A 20,334-nucleotide genomic window follows, 5' to 3' on the forward strand; every position below is an offset into this window, starting at 1 on the left:
CTCTGTCTCCCTCTGTCTCCCTCTGTCTCCCTCTGTCTCTCTCTGTCTCCCTCTGTCCCCCTCTGTCCCCCTCTGTCTCTCTCTGTCCCCCTCTGTCTCCCTCTTCATAAAACCCAGCAGCTTAATATTCCAGTGCAGGGACCAGGACAGCTGCTCCATCCGACTGAGCGTGTTCGGAGACGGTGACGCGCTGGTGTCGTGACGAGTGTGAGAACAAAATCATTAGCGTGTCACAAACGGGTCTAAGCCGCCGAGGGTCACGTTGGATTATTCCGTCGGTGAGAGGAGCCGTGTGATTGGAGGAACCAGTCCAAACGGTGTTTGTGGTTTGGTGTAATCACCGACAGCTCGAGTGAAGACACAGTTTGCAACAATGTGATCCAAACACCGAGCGGCACTCAGGTGTGTGTTTCCAAAACAAACATGACGAGGCAGGAACAGTGTGTGTGTGTGTGTGTGTGTGTGTGTGTGTGTGTGTGTGTGTGTGTGGCTCCTCTGCTCTATTACAAACCGTATCACAGTAAACAAGAGCTTTTCTCAAACATGTAAAATATGTTTTTTTTTCTTGTTGTTTGTCGTCGTTATTAAAGATGATCCTGTTGGCACTTGTTTATTGTTAATTGTTTTAGACCAACTTTTAGTTTGTTGTCACAGCATTTGTTTCACTTCGCTACTAAACTTTAAGATATTTTTGTTTTGTTTTTTTACAGATTGCAGCTAACATTATTTGACTTTTCGAACATTTTTTATTGATCCTTGGATTATTTTATTAGCTGTTAAATATTGCTAAACCTTTAGCTTTAGCCACAGTTCCTTTTGTCTCATTGGCTAACTTTGACACAATTAGTTACTTTTCAGTTATTTTTTCTTCTGTTTTTATTGATAGCTATCGAAGCTAATACTGTATGTAGCGGTTATTTTTCTGTATCATTTCAGTGTTTGCCGGTTTCACTTTCTGTGTCCTGTGTTTTAAATGTTGCTTTTCTCCATTTCAGACCATTACCTTATATTTAGCTGTGTTATGGGAGGGTGGGGGGGGGGTAGTGGGCATTCTTCTCAGTGACTTCCTGCCTTTATTGACTTGACCTTTCTCACTTTCCACGTCACACACTCACAAACTTCCTTTCCGTCCTGGTTTCTACCAGTGATGTTGTTTGTGTTCCAACTGTTTAAATTAGGATGATTTTTTTTTTTTTTTGGCATCACTTTCTACTTTAGTTAAAACAGATTTAACATCTGTTTTAACCTATTTTTAAAAATGTTTAACATTGTTTTTGGGGCCAAACATTTTTGGTTGGAATACAAAAAAAAATTCAAGAGCATTTTGACCTCAACCTCTGCTCAGTAAAATGGAGCATAAAGTCACTCATAGTCCTTTATAAAGGAGTAGATTTAAAGGTGCAGTCTGTGTACTTTAACCCCGTAGATATTCACATCATAAAATATAAAACAACAGAGAGTCACACTGCCATCGGTTTTTGTCCGAACGATTATTTTCCTGGCCAGAAAACCACGATCAAACACTGTTTTTTATTCCTGGTATTCCAGACCTGTGCCACGTTCATTTTGATCACGTTACGTAAAGAATAGAAACATCTGTTCCTTCTGAGTCTCTGGACGTTTCAGAAATGTGATACTAAACCACGTTAGTTGTTTTTGATGACAGTGTTTCGCAATACAGAAATGACTCTGATTTTTTTTTCTTTTTTAAATCTAGGATGCTGCTATCGTGACAGGATTGTTAGAGTAATAACTTTACGACAAAGTTTCCTTCTTAATATTTTAATATTCTAATATTGACTCATCTGTTTCCCATTTGTCCTGGACAATCACATGTTATGTAACCAACACTGTTTCTGTAGGTATGTTTTATATCTGGTCTGGTCTTCATTAGTGAAGACAGTAACACAGCCAGCGCCCCCCTATGGTGTAGTTTACCACATGCGGGGGTCACTGATAAATTTGAGTGAGTCCACCGGTGAGTGTGATGTCGTAAAGTCCTCACAGCTGTCAGCCATGATGAACATGGTGAAATCTGAAAAGCTGGAAATTTGATCATTTTTTTACGAGTACAGTCATGTTTGACTGCATGCCTGTTGAACCAGTCAGACATGACAGACCCTGCAGCGGGTCACGCAGTGTGTGTGTGTGTTTACAGTGTTCACACACCTGAAGCAGCACTGCACTCATCTGTCAAGTTCATGTCAGTCCACTCAGCTGTGTTTACTGTCAAAGGTGTGACATGAAAACACAACTGAGGTCGGACGGGAAAAACACGACGGCGTTAGACCCTAGTTAGCTAAAATGTAGCGGAAGGTTAACTACGACTTAGCAAAACAACAACAATAAGATTACAGGTAAATATTCACCTTAAACAGTAATAATGAACCAGTAGCTTAGTATATGAATGGACAAGAATCCAGAGAAGATAACTGGACTCTAGCCAAGGATCATTTCAAATTTGAACATTGTTGACTAATACCACAACATAAGCTAACCCCCAAAAATAACAATAAAAAAATTCAAGGTTCTCCAAAATATTTAGCATAAATAACTTGACGTTGGCAGACCACAGCTTGAGCTAAAACCAGCTAAACATAAGACATTCATAAAATTTCACATTTTGAAAGAATTGTAGGAAAAATGCAACTAAAATGCACAAAATGTTAAACAATGAAAGGCACATGAATCAAAAGCACAAAATGTTAAACAATGAAAGGCACTAAAGGCACATGAATCAAACTGTTCCCCAATTATCTCAATAAAAAGGCTATAAAACAACAACATAAAATATGGTGTAAGACATTTTAGGAAGAATAAAAATGTGTGTGTGTGTGTGTGTGTGTGTTACCACTTTAGCATTTCTGACATTTTTAGGGATTTTTTTATGACTAGTAGTAAAAGTGGGTAAAGTATAAAAAGGCTTCTTAAAGAGGCTTAACAAAAGCTACTGCAGAATGTGTGTGTTTGTCTACTGTAGGTCTGCCCTCCCACCTCCTCAGTGAAAATACACCACTTGAACTTCTCACTCTCTCTCTCTCTCTCTCTCTTTCTCTCTCTCTCTGGTCCTAGGAGACATCTAAACATGATGTACGCGTTTGCAGGCTGATGATGATGACAGGAAAATGTTCATACTTTCTTCATCATAACAACGTCTAAATCAACACCATTTATTACAGAAAAAAAAAACACCTTCAGAAAAACTACACATGGCTGTAACTCAGAAAAGTTGCGTCCCAGGTTTTAGGCTTCGCTGTAAATAACCGCTGCTAACTATAAATCCCAGTTTCATATAAACCACCTTTATGGCCTCCATGTTTTTAAAAAGCCTCCCACGTCCCTCACTGGAACGACCATATATAAGACACGTGTTAAAACGCTGGTACACGAACTGACGAGAGTGGACGACAGTTAGCATCAGCTCCACGGTTGGTAACACAGAGGAGCATTAACAACAACAGAGCCTCATTGTTTCACTTTTCGGCCATGACCTCATTGTGTCCAATCCAACAATAGTCCCATGAGCTCCATGGGCACCAGAGCACATCAGCTCCAGAGGATGAAGTAAGCCAGAACCTCAGCCTCCTCCCCTCCGTCACCATCACAATCACAATCACAATCACAATCACTCTCACGCTCGCAGTGTTTTTCCTGGACAATCACACATGACCTCACACTGACACCAGGATATGACAAATGTAATTCTGGTGTCAATGTAAACTGTTTCAAGATTTGTCTTGAACTGGAACAAAGTCCACAGCATTTACTTTGTAAGACGGAAGAATAACAAGACGCTGGCACAGGGTTTTAAACCAGAGACCTGGGGAATGATTAGCAGTGTAGAATAATTATCTTGCCCAAAGACACGAGGTCGGAATCGACTTCGTTGCCCCTCGGTCCTCCGGACCTTTCTGCCCACTCATACACAGCTGTTCATTCTATGGTTTTAAGTGATGGGAAATGGAAATGTAGACTGACCAATATTCAAACTTCAACTCCTGGACTTTTATAAAAGAAAGCACGAAGAGGAGCATCTTCAATTAGCCAATAATATGCTCGTCTAGGTAGACAAAGCTACCAGCGATCTTTCGCAAATGTGCTTATCGCAATTTCAAAACAAGAATCCACACATTTAAAGCCAAAACGTTTGTATGTGTAATTATTATATAATGTCTTTTAGTTTCAAATAGGAGAGAATCGTCTGCATATTTAGACACAAAAAACCACCAGGTTTTATGACATCGTACCTCGTGTCTCTTCATGGTAGTGTGACACAAAGCTAATGTAGGTGTGTGTGTGTGTGTGTGTGTGTGTACATATGTTTGGCTGCCGTCCAAGTACAGCACGCAGCACCTCCGTGAGTTACAGCCTCACCCCCGCTGCAGTAACGGACCTGGATTAAATGTTCAGTCAACAGAAGCGACACAATTGGTGGAAAAACATACAACGACTCAAGAAAATCTCAGAAAACCATTAAAGAGACTTTGGTTTTTAACTAAAGGCAACAAAGGCAGGTCAAACGTAAAGTGCTGTAGGATTAAAATTCCACGAACAGAGATTTGGGATGTCCAATAACATTGGTCGATTAGCATATTATCTAGAAATCGTAAACCCGATAACGCAATGCCTGAGCTTCGTCAAATGATGTGTAAAAATAAAAATCGTTTTGGGGATAAATGGCTGTATATTAAAGTCAAGGTCACTAGATGGCAGCATTGCAGCTCATTTAATTAATCTCATACTCATACAGTGGTTTGTACAAATAAATAAATAAATATTACCAGGCCTACATCGGTATCGGTTGATATCGTAATCGGAAATTAAGTCTTCGGACAATAGCGGCAAAAAGTTAATATCGGACAACCCTAGTAATGATCCTTTGGTACTTGAAGGGGGGGTTGTCCAGTACTTCCTCGGACGGTAATGCTCGGAGGGCACAACGACGTCCTGCTCATCGTGATTTACTCTGTGTAAAAACCAGATCAGGGATTTGCAGCTGATGAGACAGATATGGTCTCAGTGAGTGATGTCACGAGGAGTTCAGTCTGGGTTTCTACACCGACTCCGACAGACATGAGCGCAGCTTTTAAATCCTACGGTGATTAGAAGACGTCACAGTCCAACATCTGCTGTGTTTCACTCTGCGCTGATGGAACTGTGAAGGACAGGAAGTGTGGTCTGAGACCACGTACAGGACGAACACAGATCACATTTTCTATAGCAGCTACATAGGTTTACCAGTATTTATATTTAATATTTAGATGATTTGTTATATATTTTGTGTGTTTCAGCTGTTCAGCCTCACTGCTACTTTGGTTTTGCTCTTTTCCCATTTTGCCAGTGTTTTTGTAAATTAAAAGTGATTTTTTTTTTTTTACCAAGCAGTTCCATTGTTACTTTGTTATCTTAATGTGGATAATGTTCTTGTTAATCAGTGAGCTCACATTTTCCTCAGAATTCTGTCATTCTCGATGACGATGAACTTTCATCTTCCTCAGAAGATGATGGCATTTCTGAGAAAGACAGGAATTCGTTGGAATTCACCGGTGAAACGCGACAAAATAAATACCTTAATTGACTGATTACTTGAAAATGAAACTGATTTTTGAGTTCCTCTTTATCCTGCGTCATAACTATGATGATGATTCATTTATTTACCACAGCCATTTTTATTGTTAAAAAACACTGTTTTGTCTGCCTGTCGGATGCTCCTCACTTTCAACTAATTGATTTTGGAATAGTTTTTTCTCATTTTTATCAGTTTTAGAACTATGTTTCACTCCAAAAGAACATGTTGATTTAATTTTAACAACTTTAAAGAGTGAAATAATTGTACATGTGCATTTTTCATGCAAAATAGTGGAAATTTATCATCACTTAATCAATGCATGTATAATATTATGAAGTTTTTTGAGCTCATACATCTCACACACTTTCATGTTTTCTGCACACACTGGTCCATGTGACCGGGGTACAGTTAATCTGTTTCATATTAAATCACCTCAGTTTCCATTTCCTCCTGGAATATGAAAAGAAAACACAGATTACCCCCCGGGGAGAGGAAGTCAGAGGAGGTCGAGAAATGTACAGAGCAGCAGAGTGAGAAAGAAAAACAAGAGGAAGAAGATGGATTTGTATGAGTCGGATCTGTTCAACTAGGATTTACATGATTTTTTTTTTTTTCCCAATGATATGGAATGTATTCGCCCCCTTATCATCAAAACACAGAGAGCCGGCTGATCTCAAGACAGCGTCGCTCTCTGACAGGAACAGGAAGTACCACATACCACGGCAGCTACGTTACATCAAACACTCCATGAGTTGACAGTGGCAGAGGTTTGAGGTTTGAGCTTCTGTTGTGAGTGAGTGAGTGACAACAACTAGGAATCCACACGTGTGACTGATGTGCTTTTCCATTAAATGCCGCTTCACCAGAGTCGGAACGAACACTTAACATTCTGGAAGGTGTGAGAAGTTTGAAAGTTTGAAAGATATTGGAATTTTCCAATATCTTACATTCAAAGAGTCTCCAGGTAGTCAAAAAAAACAAAAACACTAAACAGATGACGAGAAAACTAAAAACATTAGCCCAAACAGCTAAGAGTTAGCATTAAATAAATAAATAAAACAATTGTCCTGCACTTTTAAATGACATTTTTTAATTTTGATATTTGGAAATGATATAAAATTTATAAAATTTAAATATAAATATTAAATATAAAAATATATAAAAAAATAAAATTATATTTTTTAATTTGATATTTTTTTAATGATTTTTTATATGATTGTTTTTTAAGTTTGACTTATATCATCATTTCAACAATATTACATTACTGTGATACTTGTATTACATCTGGTCTCACAGGAAAGACATATAGGCTGCTGACTAAAAAAAAAAAAGGTTGAGGGTTAGATTCCTGGAGTGGGACCTTCCTCTCTGCCCTACACAGATGCCTCCAGGCTGAAGCCCCTGCTGCTGTGTAACGGTGTAAAAGTGTGTGTGCAGGAAGTGAGTTGGCAACTCTGAAACAAATGCCTCGTAAGCACTTCGGCAACACGTTGCTCCATTCACGCTGCTGTGTGCGGTGTGCACGAAGAAATCCGACACGACGAAGGCAGCGGGAAGTTATAAAACGTTATAACAGCAGAGGTTCTGTTTTCTGTCCAAACTCACAGAGACAGAGACATAAAGAACACACACACACACGAAACACTGATAAGGAAATTCGACATCACACACTTGTTACATAACTGCAGACGCTCGAAGACAACACGCAGTTGGGCCTCGGATAAAAAGTTCCCGGAATCACACACACACACACACACACTTTCTTGTCCTTCACACCCACACTCAGAATGTGCCATTTGCCACGAAGGGGCCAAGACAGGGTACTGGTACACACACACACACACACACACACACACACACTAATACATATGTCAAAGTGAGGCAGTAAATCTATTCTGCGAGAAGAGATCGGAGCCTTTGGTGGAACACCGTTTCAAACACACACACACTCGACTTCAATCATCGCCCTCGATCAGTAGGCTGTTATTAATGATATTGTCGGTGATTGACAAGCACGACCGGCTCTGCCTTCTGTCATCGGCCCAAACCACCTGAAGGCCAGAGCAGACATGTTCGCATGCAGGAATTGACTTTACACGTCTGTGAAATGAAGCCGTCGTGTGTGTGTGTGTGTGTGTGTGTGTGTGTGTGTGCAGTTGCTGTGATCTCAGCTGTCATCTGGTAACAGGAACATGAGTAGTGTGTTTCTGTGCAGAACTCCAGGACTAACATGTGGAGCTGCAGTGGACCAGGACTGAGCAGAGGTTTTCTTAGACCAGTGTTTCCCAAAGTTTTTTTCTGTGAACCCATATTTTAAAAGTCACAAACCTTGGCCAACCTTGACCCAAGTCAAGACATTATTCATAAACTCCTGGGAAACATGATGCGAGACGACCCCAAAAAAAAAAATTTCTTGCGACCCACCTGAGGGTCGCGACCCAGTCTTTGAGAAACAAAGTCTTAGAGGACTAGAAACCTTTCTTTTGTAAAATCTTGTAAAAGAGCATGGATTCTCAATTAATCTTTCAAAAAAACGTTTCAGTACATGTTGTAAAAGAGCATGGATTCTCAATTAAAAAACGTTTCAGTACATAAACATGATTTTTTTACAGTATCCTCGGAAACAAGCTGGGCCGCAGGAAATTGCAGCAAAGATAAGAAAACATAAATCAAATTTATATTTATATATTTTCTTATCACTTACTTTTATATCTAACTCTTTGTCTTAAACCACGCCACACGTAAACTGCCGTAATCATCGGATTCCTGAGTTTCTGAATGTACCTGAACGCACCTCGTGGTACAGTGCAAGTTACGCTGCTCCCCAAAGCTAGCTGTAGCTAGCTAGCTCATGTTCCTTGATCATTTTCTTAAGCTTCACAAATGTAATTATTATTGAATAGTGAATACAAGTATAAAAACACATTCCAAAAGTTAATGCAATATTCTGTAGAATTTTCTGTGGATTTTCAAAGGCTGGTCAGGGAAAAGTTTGGGAAGCCCTGATTTAGGAAACAACAGATGAAGAAGGGGTTCAAAGCTGTGGGGTCTCACTATGAGTCACTATTTTTCATGAATATTTTAGATTGGATGAGTTATTTTAGTCGGGTTTTCTGAAAATACGGTTCTCCTCCCTCAGTGACTCACGTCGGCCGTGCTTAGAGACACTGTGTGAATCCTGTGAATGCTGTGTCAGAGCTCCACGCCCTGTTGCTCAGCTCTATACATAGACTGTGACTGAGAGGTGCGAAGTGTTGGCACCGTAGAAGCAGATTCATCACGTCAGCTCCACACACATGACGCGTGGACGCCTCATCACGCCGATGCCCCCTGGATGCAGGCCTTCATGTGGAGCCTGATGAACCCACTGTCTTCACCAACTGTGACTTTACAAAACAATCGACCTGAAGACAAATCCCAGGGAATCTTAACAGAGAATGGGCAGCATCACAGACTGATGAACTGAACAGAACATTCTGGTGAACTTAAAATCCAGTCTACATTTAGCCATGATTTAGTCACTTATTCACACTGATCTGGGAACTATGTGCTATCCAAATCGAGACTAAAAACCAAAATAGAAATCGACAAGGCAAACGAAGAGAACTAAAATATTCTGTTTCCTCGTAATATGGCACCACACCTGGATTATTTGCATTGAAAGAACAAAATGACAAATGCAGCTCAAAATGTGCCAATGCTAAAACTAAATATGTTAACACAAGTAAAATATATGTAAAACTTATCTGAGTTTATGAAAGATTTATTTTATTTTTACCAGATGCACTTCCTGACTTAAAACATCATCAGCATTGAACAAAAGCAAGGTATTAAATCATAGTCACATTGTGTCACCACTAGGTCATCCATCCATCCATCCATCCATCCATCCATCCATCCATCCATCCATCCATCCATCCATCCATCCATCCATCCATCCATCCATCCATCCATCCATCCATCCATCCATCCATCCATCCATCCATCCATCCATCCATTTTCATCCGCTTATCCGTTACCGGGTCGCGGGGGCAGCAGTCGCTACCCAAATCACATTGCTCTGTACCAACCCCCTTAAACCTTCCTGCATGTGGTGAGTCCACTGGAAGGTAACTTAAACTTAAACTTAAACTTAAACTTGTGTTTATTTGTCATTTGTGACATAGCACAGCACAGCACACCATGCACAATGAAATTTAACCTCTGCATTTAACCCATCACCAAGTGAACAGTGAACAGTGAACAGGTACCAACTGCCCTAACCGGGATTTGAACTTGTCCAGGAGGTGAACCCTGAGGTTCCATACCAATGACAGAGACACTGCCTCTGGGCCAAAGCGCCACACCACTAGGTCAATTAGTTCAAATACTTAAGGCTGTTTGACTTGTCAGTCCCTTGAAGTGACACCTGGAAAAATGCGGCCAAACTTCGCCCAGCTGTTAAGAGTACATCATGGAATCTTTTGACAATATCTAGTAACCTACCCAAAAAATCGCCATAAATATATACATTTAATGGTAAAACAACAGCGTGTTGATGAAGGTATGATGTTTCTTCACCAGCCAGCTAGCCTAGCCTGCTAGGTCACAAATTAGTCACCATCATTCACACTAAGCCAGTAATTCACTGCGATGTTGTCAGAGTATTAGTGTATCTGTTAATGACGGTAATTACAGTAGTTCATGTACAAAGTTGTGTTAAATGTTCATAAATTAGGCAGCTAATTACTTAATTTCATTGGAGTTAGCTTAGCGTGATGTCACCCCGTGATGATACAATACCAACTCAGTGGGAATAAAGGGCTGCTGCCAACGGCAGGTTACGACAAACTGAGACCAAATATTACTGTGTGAACTGGTTTTGGGAGTCACTCCATATAAGGTCCATATAAGGTCAGTAGGAAAGTTAAGCTAATGCCCAGTTAGTTTGATCAGCCGCCAGAGTCTCCTGAGTTCATGTCTCAGTAAATAATGATTCAAGAAGCTGTGTCGCCCAATCAGACGGTTAGAGGTTTAACATCTCTCTTTTACGTGTTAGCTAACCACAACGCTTTTGCATTTTTAAAAATGTCCTCACTCTCTCTCCTACAAACAGCATTATTATGACGATGTTTATGGCTATTGTCTGGCAGCGAGAATGTAAAAAAAAAAACCCAGAAATCCATAGCGATGTGTCTAGGCTAGAGAAGACGAGCTTCACCTTCTCTCCGTACATGTGCTGCGTGCGGAGGTTGGGGGAGGGGGGGACTACGGTTTTCTTTTCTTGTCACACAACCACCCCCAAAAAAAACCCCTGTTTGTTTTTTAAGCTTTATTTAAAAAGAAGTGCAGCGTTTGTCTGACCGTCTGCCACTGAGAAGAGGTTCAAGGGGAGGTCACCGAGGTCAAACCCCCTTCAGTCAACGTACTGTATGTAGCACTGCTCTGTCATGTTTGCCGTCTTTGTCTTGTCCTGACGTTAACAGTGGTGGACAACTCTGGTCCAAATCCACTGATTCCACTGCATTCATTCTACCAACTTCAAATACTAGAAACACATTACTTTATAAAGAAAAAAACAATAGAACGTTATGAATAAATATCTCCGATCGCTTTTACCACTTTTACCAATTGAAATTGAAATTTTTACAGTGAATAGTTATAGGATCAGACACAAGTTCTAAAATGCTAATTTAATGGCTAACACTTTAGCTAACTACAGTTTACATCTTTATCTTTAACCAGTTGAGGATGAGGAAAATGTGGAAAAACAACAGGAAACGCCAGAAAAATCTGCAACAAAGTCAGAAAAAGTCTCAAATCAAAAAAGAGTCTGTTCATAAAATGGACCTGCCAACAGTTACTGCCTTCGCTGCCCAACTCCACCCCTTTGTTCTGGGTATTAGTAAGTACCTGCTCTGTTGACCTGCGACCAAACTGTCCTCCTTTAAGTCCTCAGCACCTGGGCTCTAATTGATATTTGATGGATGTTATGATTATTACCTGCTCTCAGAATAGACACACACACACACACACACACACACACAGTGAGGCTGTGATCCCAGCTCTCACCTCTGCAGCACATACCACAGCTGTGTGACAAAGCTAAGAGCGGAGCAGCAATGTGGACAACAAGCAAGGGAGAGACAAAAGGAGGGAAACGTGTGAAGGGGACAGGGACAGAGAATGAAGGGGGGACAACGAAGGGAGCGACAAGGTCAAAGTTTTTCCACACATGTCAAACTGACCTCAAATAAATTCACCTCTCAGTCTAATTTTCATTCGCATCTTTCTGGGCGCACTAACCTGCAGGGGGCCGCCGGCGGGCATTGTGGATCTCAGTGATGTCAGGTCGATGTCTCGGCCCTGATCTCCTCTCTCCGTCTTCCCCAGTCCCTGCATAATTAGAGCCGTATCACGAGCGAAGAACACACAGACACACACTCAGGCACTAAGTGTTGCCCCTGCTGCAGTAAAAATGCTAATGCATGGATGGCAGTGTCTGTTATGAAAGGAAATTACACTGGACGCCAGGCACCGAGTACAGGCCAGAGGGGACAGGGGGAGAGACAAACAAACGGTCCTTTCACTCCATCTTAGCCTCCACCAATCCCTGTCTCCCACACCCTCTGTTTCTGTCGCTCATTCTTCTCTGTTTATTAAAAAATATATATAATTTTCACTACCAAATGAGGCAGCATGTTGGAGCCAATGCGATGCTTGTTTTATTGCCTTGTCCTGATGTTTGACTGTGTTCATTTACCAACCATGGCAAACCAGTAACAGCAGAGTCCAAACAGGTTTCTTCTATTTATGACCTGTTTGCTGAAGAGAGAAACATTCATTCACCTGTATTTCTGTAAATTCACCCGAGGTCAGACGCACAGAGTCCCAGTAAAGGACTGAGGCTCCACTGTTTGGAGTTTACAGGTCTTTAAACCCAGGAGACCTTCAGGCTCTGAAACACTGACCTAAAAACACAGAAACAAGACCTTAAATAAAAAAATAAAACCACAGATCCACCACAAACCCACACCACCGCTCATAAAGTCGCAGTAATAAACGACATCACCCTGTTTTAAGGTGAGCAGATATTTAAGGAGGATTTAAAGAAAAACTTTTTTTAAGTAGTTTGTGTATTTTGTATGGTCTTCTCTGGAGTTTTTAGTTCATTTATTATTTACCATTATCAATGTAGATTTAATACAGTTTCAGTCACTTACACACTCTGACATCTTTATATCTCAGGAACTATTAGTACCTAGTACTAGTCGGACAGAACCAAAAGCTGAGTCAGTACTACCAGAGAGACCAAACACAGCACTGTAAGAGTTTAGTCAAAACAGCCTGAACAGATTTGATACAAAGACATGATTAAAACTGAGGACATAATTTTGATTTTTACTTATTTATTTATTTTTTACATTTTCCATCTTTGTCCGCAACAATAGATTTTTGTGGATAATCCAAAATAATAATAAACAACACCTACAGTATGTGGTGACATGAGCCTCTTTAAGTATATTTATGGATCTAGTTTGTATATTTTGTATATATGTCTATATCTAAGTTTCCATTTGGAAAATATCACGAGGCCTTGGATCACATCTCCTTATGCTGGCCTATCCAAATAGTGGCTTGGGAGCCTAATGTGGCCCAGACCCAGCCTCAGAGTGGCCCAGTTTATAGTTTGAGAATTGTAGAAAATCACTTTACGACAACAGGCCTGTCTCAAAGCAGACGCCTAATACTGGCACTAAAACAGCATTAACTTTTCATGTGCTAACAAACACTTCATTTTGCTACAAACTTCAGGCTCCAAATGTATGTGTTTATTTGGTAAATTGTGTCCTGACATCTAGCATCTAGCCCAGCTCTTTTTAAACTCGAATAACCCTAAAACAGTCTGTGTCGTTCAGAAAGTGCAGACAACCTCTCAGCTAACATGAGCCACCATCGGAGCTGACCAGTACCAGTGGTTGACACCTTCTTCCTCCCAGAGGAAGACGGTGTTTTTTCTTCTTTCACTGGTTAGCTTTAATGTCAGAGAGGCTCAGAGTGATTAGCGGGTGTAGATGTCGAAGCAGATTAGCCTAAAAGAACATAATAGCGTGTGTGTTTTTAAATGAAAACGTCGGTTTATTAGATTATGAGGATGAATGATCTTTTGTGAGGCCGAGGTGACGCAGGAATGTGCTGCTGTTGACTCGGAGCACAGGAGGAAAACAGTCAGTCGGATGTAGAGGAAGAAAAAAAAACACGTCAGTCAGCGAGTGAGATAGAAGCCAGAAGTTAATCTGTTTGTGTGAAGCAGGCTTGAAAGGCTTTGAGTGGAGCTCTGAAAATGCAGTACACAAACATGACACCAACTTACGGAGAAGCTTTCCACCAACAATGGACCGCAGGACAGGGGAAAGATTAACGTGCGTGCTTCTATGCAAATACCGTCCTGTCTTATTGTCAGTGGTGATTTAAAACATGGCTCTGGGCTGACAGTCCTTCAGAGAAATGATCACCTGTGCTGCAGGAATTTCATTATGTTGAGTTAAGAACAAAACAACACACAAACCAAACACAGCACAACCTTTGTCCCATAATGCACTGCACAAGTTTAAACACAGACATTAGCTTGATTTCTGTTTGTTTATTTGTTTGTTTTTCTACCACTATTATTGTTGTATTTTTACATTGTGTACTGTACTGTACATCCTGTACTTTAGTCATACATTTTCTTAGTTCACGTGCATATGAACTCCACAAGTAGAAACCAATGTGGTATCCAATTAGCAACAATCCAACTTACAGTGAGTGTTAGCTCAAGACGTTTTTAGCCAACCCCCCCCCCCTCAAAAAAACCTAACCCTAACCGACATTATCACTGAAATGTTTATACAATTTTCTGCAAAAATATGGCAGCAAAGCTCAAAGTTAACCTTAATTATAAAGCATAGCTGCAGGACACCAAACACAAATTTAGCCTAGGCAAAACTGTTAGCTTAAAATACTACGCCAAACAAACAAATGGTGGACATCAACAACAATTAGCCAATCACAAAGCTATAATGTAAAATTAGAAAATGTCATCCAATGTCACCGAAAACTATAGCACTACTTTTTCAAGTTAATTAATAAAAATAAAAAACAACAGAAATTAGCCCAGATTTAAACCAGATTCCATATGGTGTGATCCATGGTCCAAGCTGAACTTGGAATTAACAGATATTTACCTTAAAACCCTTCAGTGGTACAGGCTAGCACTCGATCATTAGCAAAAAAAAAAAAAAAAAAAAGTCTACGATGCAAAGCAGCCTAAAATGAACAGGAAGTTGAAACCACGAAGACTTAAAACATGGCATTAACCTAAGAGTGGAAGTCATCACACCGTGTCACATCTTTGTTCTACTCAGTAGATTTGAACTTTCAGCCTTGTGTTGAGTGTTTTAACATGATAAAATAACAAGCCGTGTCCGTCATACATGACTGCACAAAACCAATAGATCACTGAAGCCGTGCAGCAAAGCATGTGTACATTAAGGTGTGTCAGTGACAGCTACAGTAGAGAAGAGCGGGCTGTGAGCCAAGGACATACCATGAAATCAGATTTAAATAAACAGCATATAATCCAGGTTTAGTCTGCAACCATCAACATCCTGCACCTTCATCACAGAACTTTCCCAGAGCTGAGATTCAGCTCATTTGGGGGCTTGTGCATTTTTTTTATATGTTTTTCTTTGCACAAATCCAGAGAATTTATCAATATTTTGATTTTTTTCTATGTGTTTTACTGTTCAATATATGTAAAATGTACGTAGTCAGTGAGAAACGTAGGCCTGTTTAGTTAAACATGACCTTGATATACTCACAGAAATTAAAGAAAGACAAACATGACAATCTTCAGTGGCTCTGAGTTTCTCTTTTTTTTTTTGGTTTTTACTGGACATCAGTAGCCTGGTGAAGATTAAATGTGAAAATATAAACTTTCCCCACGTACCACTGGATAGTGCCACAGTTTGAGAACCACTACTGTATGCTATCGTGTTGGTATGTAGTGGAAACGGTCGATATGTTGAAATGTTATTTTACAGTGAAATGATAAAAATATCTTTCTTTAGATTTTAAATCTCCCTGATCGAGACTCTGTTACAAAAGACTGTGCCCACCAGATAATTACTGTACATCTTGGCATAATTACTGTTCGTTAAGAAAAGAAAGTGAAAGAAGTCATTTCTCACTTTTCTGTATTTTTATCCACAGACATGTTGATTAAAACAAAACTGCAGTTGTCGTGTGGTGTCGTTTCGGGACAGATTATCTTCTTTAAAGCAACTTCTCTCTCAGTACGTCTTCTGTCATGACACATCCATTAACATGCTGCCAGGAACTCTGCTAATCTGGGCTTTCTCTCTCCCAGAAGTTAATTTGCCTTTGCGGTAGTAAAAAAAACACTTCATGAATACTGGGGTTGTTACAGTGCCTTCAAGTTGCTGGTCCTTTTTGGGCAACAAACTCCAAAAACGGAGGTTAAAAATAAGTAGGTCTGCCCAGAGACTTTTCCTAGAAAACCGTGAGTTTTCATGAGGCGACACTCGTGGAGCCAAACCTCTTCATTCTCTGGTTCCTAGAAACAGAGCCCCAGTTGATACCAGTTACGGCAGAATGCACTGCCTCTTCCCAAATCTTGGAATGAATACCGGCTGTGTAGCAGGAGATTTGGACTTAAGTGAACTTGACTTATTCCCTGGCCTTACAGAGACTTGTAGTGTGGTGTTTTTGATGGACAGTCGTCTGGACACAGTGTGTAATCCAGCTTTGGAGAGAGAGCTTTTGTTTGTTTTGATACTGTGAAGGACGCTGGCCACTATTTCCTGCATGTTTCTGTGTTTTCTTGCGGACGCTAAATCAGCAGTTGCACAGAAAATTCCAGTGATTGAGTTTAAACCTCAGCAACACTCCTTCCACCAGAATACACCCTGAGGCGACTTTGTGGCACTTCGGCTCAACATGTAACAAGTTTGCTTGACTGCTCCATAAACAGGGTTCTGAGAAACCATCAACAAAAACCTGCAACACTGGCTTTTTGTTCATAGTACCTGGTCCAGGCATGGGTAAACGTTTTGACTTGGGGGCAACAATGGGTCCAAAAATCTGATTGGGGGGAGGGAGGGGCTGGGTCAGGAACAGATAGATGGAGCCGGTTAGTTCATATGAACTAAAACAAATGACATGTAAAAGTCATAAAGGCTAAAATGCTAAAATGCTTTAAGCCTTTTCTACGCCATCTATGGAGAAATGTGGGCATTGCAGTGAAAAGGCAGATGTTTAATGATAATAGAAGGGAATAACATAATTTGGACAAGTTTGGCGGGTCGGATTAAAAAGCCAAACGGGCCAAATATGGCCGCCGGGCTGTAGTTTGCTCATGCCTGATCTAGTCTGTTCAGCTGCATTTTTTTTAAAGCATATATTAGCAGCGCAAGGTGATATAAGTTGTGACATGCTTTTAAAGTCCCTGCAACCATTCCTCCAGACAAAAGAAAGTGGAAACTTCCATCAAAGAACGCCCAGTTTCCCACAGACGATGATTTGCAACATAGAAACAAAAAAAAAAAAAAAAAAAAAACTTGGATACTAATCATCTAATGTTTTTTTACCCTTGGGCCATAACTGCCATCTCGAGCTGTTCTGTGAATTTTTAATTCCCACTCTTCACAGGATAAAACCCATTTAAACAAACCTGCAATTTTGGCTTAAATACAAAACTAATTGTACAAAACTGTCTGCAACAAAACCATCATATGAATCTTCATCATCAAGTCAAGTAGTATGATTTTTTTGCAGACACTGATGAACCACATGTCGATGTGTCTAACTTTTCAATGTAAACCTTCAATGTAAAGATTTCACTGCGACAACAAACTCTTCATACAGACCATTTATCAATTGGTACTTACACTGAAGTAGTGGTTTTCAAGGTTGCCTCACAGTGAGAAGGTCAGTAGTTCCATGCCTGGATGGACAGAATGTATTTCTGCACTGTCTCCTGTAAATGTCAAGTTAAAGGGACAATACTCAAATAGTAATCAGACGCTTAGAATGATTTAAGTCTTCACTTCAATTAATTACCTATAGCAGTGGTTCTCAAAGTAGGGGTCAGGTCCAAAGTAGGGGCCGCCGAGTAATTGAAGGGGGAATAGAATTTTATTTCAAAAGTTAAACAGTTCAATGAGATTTCTTTTTTTTTCACAGAAGCTGTGATTGTATTGACAGGAGAGAAAATTAGCATAACAAAAGTTATTAAATTGGACAAAAGATGGCACTGCAGAAAAAAAATACTTGGAAGTCACTGTTCTATAGGGTCACAGACGGAGCACTAACCAATCACAGCAGTCGTTGGGCTACACTTGAACACTGACGTTTGTTTTGTTGTTAAATGTGTATCGTGTTGTAGTGAAATTTGTGTTGCTAATTTCCCTAACTCACTCATTTGTTGTTAAATGTGTATCGTGTTGTAATGAAATTTGTGTTGCTAATTTCCTCAAGTGAATCCTTGTGATTTTGACTTTTGAACAAAAACATCCATGCCCCAGGTTTGGCGCTCTTTCAACAGAAACACATGGATGAGTCAAAGATGTTAAAGCTTTGGTCTAATCGGTTTCAGATGCAGAAAACACTGCTGGAAAAGACAGAGGACGAAGTCTAGACTTGTTTGGGGGAGAAGTACGTTTTTCTCAAGAAGGAAAACAAACAAAATAAGGATTGTCAAAGATACTTACCTACGTATAGTAGTTTAGTTTAACATGTTCACAGTAAATTAACAACATTGCTAACTATCATGCTAGTTAAATGAGCAGCTAAAAACAACAACAAGGAACAGCAGCAGAGACAACACTCACCAGGGAGAAGTGATGAGCCGCAGGTGAAACTCATCAGGCTGATTAACCAGGACCAGGACAGGAAGTGCTGCTGTACAAGTGAGAGAAATAAGGATTAAAAGAAAACAAGAAAACAAGAGAAAAATAAAATGCAAATCTGTGGATAGAAACACAATAATACTGTACCTCGAAATAAGAAGTACTACAAGGTACAGAAGAGTACAAGCTTAGCTACATAGAATCAATAATTATATCTCTGTTCAAAGCTGGGATATATGTTATCGATTTATTGCTCAAAACTGTACAATTTTTAAATGAAACACTAATTTCTTTATTTAGCCAAACTAGAATCAAATCTGTTACAAAGTCTGGGAAGTTAGACAAAAATTAGAAAATTAGCAATCCCCTGTCTTGGTTTTTTTAATATATTTTCATCATATAAATGTGTGTGTGTCAGTACATGATCATGGATGTATAAAAAAGTGTTCAATTCATTCATGTGTGACGTCAGTTGGTTTTACAGATACACAGATTTTGTCTTCATTGTGTCATTAATGCTAACATTAACACAGACACACACGTTGGTACAGGCACATGAGCTGTGTACCAAGCAGTGCTGACCTCTCACTGTCCACCTCCGACAATCACACACACACACACACACACACACACACTCACGTGCACATGCAGTCACACAATGACCAGACAGTGCCAGTGTCTTATTCTGGGACTCATAAAAGGGCCTTTATGTAGCTCCCTTACACACACACATACACACACCGGCACACACAGATAATGACCACCAGTGTATACACACCACTACATTTGCACATTATTCTCGCAAACAACCGCACGCACATACACACGCTCCTTCACAGACGTGCAGGGACACACTGCAGTCGGAGGTGAGTGCCAGCACTGATCAAAGGACTGTTCTGAAGCACTGATGGAGGAGCAGGTGCACATGTGCTCCGGGGCCTCAGCTGCTGCCTCACAGTGTCTGTTCTCTCTACCAACAAAGCCCAAACTGCACAACACACACACCTGACCGCTGCCTGAGAAACACAGACACACACTGACGTGATGGCTGTTATTTAGTTTTAAATCTCAGGCACTAACATTTGAGAACCTTTGAGGGAAACCTCCGCGGCACCTCATGTCTTACAGAGGATTCATACTTTTGGCATTTTCGCTTGTCGTTCGTCATTCCCTTTGACATTTGTAGAAATCATGCTAATTCACTTTGCCGCTTTGATAAATAGCCGTCCATCACGAGCCTGGGATCTCTGGCAGGTAAATGAATCTACCGGCACCTGCAGCAATCTACAAAAGTGGAAAATTAAATGTATAAGAACAGCTTCAGGGTTCACATGAGTTTATATACACATAGTGTGGGAACGATTTGTTGGATGAAAAAAAAAACGTCCTGGCTTTTAAACTTGAAGGATAATCAACGTTTCTTTAACCGGCCACTTCATTAGATACATCTGCTAGCCCTCAAAACTGTCTTAACTTGGTATGTCCGATAATATCGGCCGACCGATATTAGCATATTATGTAATATCTGTAAGAATCGTTATCGGTTTTTCCTCTGATAATGAAAACCCGATAACGCAATGCCTGGGTTTCGCAAAATGATGTGTGCCCTAAAAATAGTTGTGGGGATAAACAGGATATTAATCATATAGCTATATAGTGGTTTGTACAGATAAATAAATAAATATTACCAGGCCTATATCGGTATTGGTTGATATCGGAAATGGAAAAGTTAATATTGGACATCCGTAATCTTAATTCTTTGGGACATAGATTCAACAGACATGTCCACTTGCCTAAATTTGTTGAGCTGCTGCCTGTTGGAAACAGTTAATAAGGTGTGCCTAATATAATGGCCACACTTAAAAAAAGTCATAA

General features: G+C 40.1%; 1 protein-coding gene across 6 annotated transcripts in view; it reads right to left on the reverse strand.

Annotated features, from left to right (window-relative positions):
• Positions 1 to 12,118, reverse strand: part of LOC103382798 (ninjurin-2) — a 30,963-nt gene extending 18,845 nt beyond the window's left edge. For 2 of the 6 annotated variants that reach the window (XM_017034813.2, XM_008315716.3), the window contains exon 1: positions 11,855 to 12,117. In XM_017034813.2, the coding sequence (XP_016890302.1) occupies positions 11,855 to 11,950 (96 nt within the window). In that variant the 5' untranslated portion in view covers positions 11,951 to 12,117. Of the gene's footprint in view, positions 1 to 11,854 lie in introns of all 6 variants that reach the window. The other 4 variants (XM_008315713.3, XM_008315717.3, XM_008315714.3 and 1 more) reach the window with 3 other exon arrangements.
• Positions 12,119 to 20,334: the final 8,216 nt, after the last annotated feature.

Source organism: Cynoglossus semilaevis, chromosome 8 (genome assembly GCF_000523025.1).
Source record: "Cynoglossus semilaevis isolate Cse_v1.0 chromosome 8, Cse_v1.0, whole genome shotgun sequence".
Lineage (NCBI taxonomy): Eukaryota > Metazoa > Chordata > Actinopteri > Pleuronectiformes > Cynoglossidae > Cynoglossus > Cynoglossus semilaevis.